This window comes from Petaurus breviceps, unplaced genomic scaffold (genome assembly GCF_028583685.1).
Source record: "Petaurus breviceps papuanus isolate PSGF00001 unplaced genomic scaffold, PetGlider_PUasm1.0 90752, whole genome shotgun sequence".
NCBI classification, from domain to species: Eukaryota; Metazoa; Chordata; class Mammalia; order Diprotodontia; family Petauridae; genus Petaurus; species Petaurus breviceps.
The window spans coordinates 10,563,837-10,570,771 of record NW_027187336.1 but is presented as its reverse complement, the minus strand read 5'-3'; the positions used below and the strand labels follow the sequence as shown (position 1 = coordinate 10,570,771).

Here is a 6,935-nt window from a genome sequence, read left to right as displayed (position 1 = left end):
GTGTGTGTGTGTGTGTGTGTGTGTGTGTGTGTGTGTGTGTGTGTGTGTGCGTCCTCTTCTCTTCTTGGGTACCCTCCAACCCCTTACCCTCCACCAATGTGGCCAGCTTTCTCCTAACGTCCCTTTTCGGTTTTCTACCAATTACCCTTCAGCACCACGCCTAGGAACCATCCCCATCCTGCTCCACCAGAAAAAGTTTGAGGGAGGCATTTCTATACTCTGAGGCTGGGGCTTCCTTGGGACCCTGGAACCCATGCATCCTTGCTTGGAAATACCTAGAGTTGGAGCCGTCCAGCTGGTGGGTGCGTTTCCCTTTTTTCCTTGGTAGCCTGGGCACAACTCTCCTTCCAGAGGCGCGCCCGCATCCCGGTCCCTCCACCGTGGCCTTGCCAAACCATTGGGTATTTACCATCTGCTGGTGGTGGGGGTGGGGTCTTGGCTTCTCTACTCAGTCATTGCTTGTTCCCCTTTTGAATATTTCCAAACGCGAATTTAGCTTCTCCGGGTTATTTCTTCGAATCTAGGGCTGTGTCCACCACAGAGCTGAGGGCTCTGGGTTCCAACACTTGAGGACAAGTGTGGGAGTATCAAAGAAAGGAAGGGACAAGGTAGTGAGAGAGAATTCGTTCTTTGTGTTACTGCTCAAATCGATTTCTACTGCGTAGTCACGTACTTTATGTCCCAAGTCATAGTGGATCTCTTTGGGCAGCAAACCTGACCCATCTTTTGGCAAAGAGAGAAGCAAACGATTTTAGAGGACAAAGGTGGCTCCCGACTGCTGTGAATCCAAGAGCTTTGCTGAATGAAATTAAAACCCAGGAGCTTATATATGGAGGCAACATAAGATGCCTCGGTGGTTATTATTGATCAGTTACTCTCCTCTCTTTTCCCGGCTCCCCCCACCCCATCTGTTGTATTATCACATTCCTATAATGGTTTTCAGTAATGAAACCTAAACTCTTGACTTCTCAAATCCTTTCAGTTAACTTCAAGAAACAGCAAAGATTTGATGATGCTCCTATCTTCCTCTCCTTTCTTCTTTTTCCACCCTTGCGCCTCCTTTCATATTTTCAGGTTCAGCCTATTTGCAGAACCCAGATCTCTGCTTCATCTGTACCCTTACTTACTTCCTTTCTTTCCCAGGCAGCCACTGGTTTCTCAAGAAATGGACTTTACAGTTTGGTATTTTTAGTTGTCTTAACAGAGTCACTGACTGGATCTATTCATTAACTGAGACAGAATTTACAAACAGTCATCTGGAGAAATTCAACTCATTTAGCCTTTCCAGATTTAGAAATCTTTATTAGAAGCATTCTTTTGTAGGTTGAGATCAATTTGCATTTTTCAGTCTTATCTGATTTATGCACCATTTCTAGCTTCTCTCAACTATGTGCCTATTTGATATTTAATATCCTAATACACGACTCCCATTTTTTTACTTCTGAATTTTAAAACTGTAGAATTTCAAATAGAATGAAATGGAAACAGCAACTTCCAGACAATCAGCAGAGATGCTTACAGACAATTGGAACTGCTCCAAATGCACCGAGTTCTGCAAATGCCTTGGCATTTCTACCCTTCTCCTGTTTCCCATATACTTAACAAAACATTATGTAAAGGAATATTATAAGAGACTTTGCAGGTAGCATATCAGTTTTGAAGAATTTTTTACAAATGAAAACCCAAGATCTTATTTTGAACTGAAGCCAGTCACCTGCCTTGAGCTTATTTTTGTAGCATTGCAGGTTATATTTAAAAGATGTTCTATTTCTCCCTACTCCTCAAAATGATAATTTTAAAAAAGTATGATGACAAGTTACATTTTGTAACTTGCAGCAGAAAGGTGAGAAAAATCTCTCACTCCTGGGAATTAAATTTCTAGGTTATTTTTGCTGGTAAACTGATTTTCATTTCCCCTCACTCTATAGCAGTATGAATGAATTTGCTGCCTGTTCATGAAATATGTCAGTGTGTGAATTCAGTGCATGTCAAATACAATAGCTTGGATTTCCTGTTCCTGCTTCTCTCCCATCCAGCCCTAAGTATCCTTTGCAATATAGCTGTCTCAATTGCCACAAGATGTTGTTCTCTTGCTTTTTGAAACTGAAAGGTAAAGTAAATACAAAGCAAGTGAGGTTCTTCAAAGGAAGAAAAAGGAGGAAAAAGTCAAACCTGATTTATGTTCCATATTGTGGGTAACAAAGAGCTAAAGTTGAAGAATTCATTTTTTTTATAAAACAAAGCATATTTTCATCTTGGAAAGTTTATTGCAGCATTTCTGCCTTCATTTCTTAAAGTGAAACAGTATGGTGTAATAAAAAGAATATTTGACCTGGAAGAAGAAGATCAGGATTCAAATCTTATCTAACTTACTTATTGACTATGTGACTTAGGGCAAACCTTTAAAAAAATTTTTTTTACCTCCCTTGGTTTTAGGTTCTTCATTTTAAAGTGGGCATAATACTTGCACTGTTTACTTTATAGTGTTGCTACCAGGAAAGTGATTTTTTGTGCTCTAAAGTCATATATAAAGTGAGATTATTAAGAAATTTCATATTATTATTATTTTACCATTGACTTGAAGAAGGCCTCTGAATACCTTATTTCTATTTTTTTTGGCATTCAGTTATTAAGAATAGGGAATCTACAGCAATCCTGACTGTTAATGTTGTGATCCTGATTTAAACTACCTGGTATTGGGGCAATGGGGATCATCTGGATTTGCTGCTGCCACCCACACACTCTCTCTGGAAAGACAACTGGCTTTGTAGTCACAGGACTTGGATTTCAAAATTGCTTTCAACACTTATTCCCTGTATGACTTTCAGCAAAAATCACTGACCCTCCCTGAGCTTCAGTTTCCTTGAGGTTCCATCTTTCCCCTGTGAGCCTGTAATCCTCTTCCTCTGACTCTAGTCTATGCCGCTATTGCAATCCTTTTACTCAGAGCTCTAAGCATAGATTAGGCTGACTGTGAGCCAGTTGTTTAGAAATGAATGATAATGTTATTCTTACACTAGCCCAAAAATTCATTCAGGGAGTTCACATTATAGTTGAACTAGGAGGGAAAGAGAAGCAGGCATATGTTTCCTTGAAGAAGGAAGTCTACCAGAAGCAGATAGGTGGCTTTGTGGAAGAACTTGAAATAAGGAAGACCTGAATTTAAATCCTACCTCAGACATTTACCAGCTGTGGGATCCTGGGAAAAAATCATTTAGACTTTTTTCAGTATTGGTTTCTTCAGTTGAAAATGAGGATAAAAATACCTCTTATCTCATGGGATTCTTGTAGAGATCAAGTGTGATAATATACGTAAAGCACTTTACAAACCCTAAAGTGACATATTCATGTTAGCTATTTTCCTTTTTCTTAGAGCAGAGTTAGATTTAGATGAAACTTGGAAATGGGTGAAGTTTCTTTGTGTACCTAGCTACCCCTGCTCTACCTGCCAAAATGTTTCCCACTAGTCCTTGACTATAACTTAAATTCATCTTAGCACTCAGTTAAGAAGAAAGCAGTTGGAGTAGATTAATTTACACTGGTATTTGAATGACAACTAATTCCGAAATGAATTCCCAACCTATAAAATATTAGTTTGGTAGTCAAGAAAAGTGAAAATATGCAGGAAGTATGACTGAATATCTTTTTTGGCGGGGGGGAGGGGCAAGTGTAGGAAGGATGGATATAGGTAGGTCTTTTTTTGTAAATCTGGTATTTTAAAGTTGGGAATGTCTCATGCTTCCCTCTGCATTTTGTAGCTAATCTCTGAGACTAACTGCTGGGTTAGCATGTTCTCTGCTCAGTTGTGTTCTTAGGGTGGAATCTCAAATAATTTTTTAAAGGTGGAGTTGGGAAGGGATTGGTAGAAACAAAGAAGGCTGATCAGTTCCAGGACTGTCTTCACAGCAGTAACTGTCATTGGGGAGAGAATAAGGAGCTGGTTCATGAGAGGAAAAAAAAATTATACTTTGACGATTGAGGCCATTTGCAGCTTCATTGTGGGTGGGTGGTGAGGTAGACCATTGATGCTAAATTGGAAAGATACCTTCTGATTCCTAGAAATTCCTCCAGGCAAATGTTGGCTGACTGGTGTGGGAGAAGAAGCTTATGTTGTATCTGATGCCCGGCATGTTGTTGGCAGTGAGTAAATTCATCATAATGAGGATAAATGTTATGGGGCTAAATAGAAAGCTCAAATCTTCATAGTTCCTTTCTGAATTTTAAATCTTTTTTCTAAAAGGAAACCTTAGCCTCCCATTCAGCAGATAAACCTCTGAAGTACTGTCATTGTCAAAAGCATCTACCCTATGACAGTGCTTCAGAGATTTGTGATGTTAATATTCAAATCTAGTTTTATACAGTAGTGAGAATCTAGTAGTAAGGATGAAAGTTTTTTTTTTTAATTTTGTGATCTAGGGTAGCACAGAGAAATCCTGTAGGTGTAAGGGGCAATAGGAGTGAGAGGAAGAAGGACAATAAAAATCCCTGAGGTTTTCATTTCAGCCTGGGTAATCATAGCTAACATTTACATGAATGGGATGGTAAAATTCAGGTAAGAAGGGGCAATTTTCTACAATTTAGGAAAGATTAGACAAAGAAAGGTGCTGTATTTGAAATTAAGATTATGTTTTCCCACAGCAAAATTTGACAAGAGAAAAGATCTCTTATATCAGAGTGGGTTTATTAGAGATAGTTTAAGAATAATTGTGGCAGTGTTTATATTTACCACTTCTAAATGCACCTGTCTGCTTTAATATGCTGCACTTCTAGACACAATAAGTTAACTGGCTTTAGAAAGTTAAACTCCCAGAGGTGTGGCCTGGTTCTCTTCTGACACTCTCCCTCCTTTGTTTAATAAGCAATCACTTTGGAATCAATTAGTCAATAAACAAGCATTTGATCAGTGCCTATTATGTGCCAGACACTGAGAAAGAAGTAGAATTCCCATGTGATTCCTACTTCCTTGGATGAAATGAAAGTATCAAGGGCTAATTGATGCCCATTCATTTAAATACTATGTGATATATGTGATTTGTAAAAGAAATACTTCATTTCTTAGCCTACTTATTAGAAAACAATATGTTAGGGCATTTTTGCTTATATATTGGGCATCTGGGGGTAGTTTTATTAATTCTAGCTGGTTATTAGAGCACTGGAATACATTCAACTACTACTTCATGGATTTGGTAAAATCCCATTTTACTTAGAATGGCTGGGAATTAAGCTTTTGAATAATAGAGACATATGAATGACGAATTTTCAGAGAATTAGAGTATAATAAACTACAATGACCACTGAAGCTATAGTGAACATAATCTTTGATTCAGATTTTAGGTACCTGTAATACTTTGGTTTTATCAATGATAAAAGATGTTCATAATGTATGGTATCATGAATGTAGGAAATTGGGTGGAATCTTTTCTACATAGTCACTTTTATTTTTCTATATTCTAGAAGTCTATTGATTTGTGGAAGCTTAAAAGTTTTCCAGAAAAATTCCTAATATCTACTATTTACTTTTGTTTTCTGAAGTTTATTTTGTTAAGTTTATTGGATAACTACCAGGTACTCAGTTATGTAAAGAAAAGAGTGAAGAAAAGGGAAAACTCATTTGAGGTTTTTTGGCTGTTGAGATTATGGAAAAACAGGAATTTTATCATTAATTCATTGCTTTCCAGCATGGTTAGTACTAGATAGCACTTACCCAGTTTATCAGGTGGATAGATGGATTCAAATTAACTCCAAAGCTTGGAAAAAATAATTGAGAGATTATAGCTTCTTAAAAGTGGAGCTTCGACACTATCTTCATATATAAAGGGTAGAATTATCATAATCAGTCTTTAAGATTGGTTTTAATGACCTCATTACCTGAAAGAAATAATATAACTACTAAGTTGCCAAATTTACATTCAAGAATTGATTAGGTATTGCTGAATCTGGTTATAGGTTTCTTAAGAGAGTTCCCTGTTTATTAATTTTTTTCTTCATTTTTCTTGTCAGGTTTATTAGAAAGCAGCACAAGACTAAAACCTCATGAAGCTCAGAACTACAGAAAAAAGGCATTATGGGTATCCTGGTTCTCCATCATTGTTACCTTGGCACTGGCAGTGGCTGCCTTTAGTGAGTATTGGATGAATTGTGAAGCCATACATAAACACTAGCCTTTTAAAAAAATGCTCATATTAGGAGGCACCCCCTTTTCTTTTAGTTCAAGATGATTTGGAACACTTTAGTAGATCTCTGGTGGAGTCATGGTCTTTACATCTTAGTAAAATAAGGAAAAGATATGTTATTCTTTTTAGTAGAGGAAAGTGAGGTTAAGAAGAAATCAGTAGAGGCTTTGGTGCTAATCAGAATGTATATATATATATATATACATATATATATGAAAATATATGGTTGTTATTAGTTTCAGAAGGAAAAATACACTGTTGTATTCAGTCTCGGATGACAAATATAACAAATACATATCCTTGGCATTCATCTCTTGAACCTAATACAGACAGATGAATGAAGCACTGCATGATATTTTCTCTCACTTTCCTTATTGGTACCAATATATATATATATATATATATATATATATAGGTGTGGTATTGTGTGAAAATTTCAGCTTTTCTTCTGCTTAAAAAATAAGATTCTTATGGTATGCTGCTCTAGTTTGTGGTATCTACTAAAAGGAAAACATTAATTTCAATCAAGAACAAATAGTTAAAGAAAATGGAATTTCCTCTGTGTGTAGAAAATAATGTTTTTCATTTAAAAATTACATGGCATGAATTTCTTTTTCAAATGCTTGACATAATGAGAACTGTGCACAGTGGATGTTGTTATTCATTAAGAGATTCATGTGCTTAAGCAGTCACACACACACACACATATATATAGAAACACTGTGTGTGTGTGTGTGTGTGTGTGTGTGTGTGTGTGTGGAG

At 36.8% G+C, this 6,935-nt stretch overlaps 1 protein-coding gene across 1 annotated transcript in view; it reads left to right on the top strand.

Annotated features, from left to right (window-relative positions):
* The window catches only part of LOC138146063 (transmembrane protein 163-like), a 7,014-nt gene extending 664 nt beyond the window's left edge, over positions 1 to 6,350 (top strand). Inside the window, exon 2 of the mRNA XM_069067758.1 lies at positions 6,001 to 6,350. Within this exon, the coding sequence (XP_068923859.1) occupies positions 6,001 to 6,161 (161 nt within the window). The 3' untranslated portion in view covers positions 6,162 to 6,350. The remainder of the gene's footprint in view (positions 1 to 6,000) is intronic.
* The last annotated feature ends 585 nt before the right edge of the window (positions 6,351 to 6,935 follow it).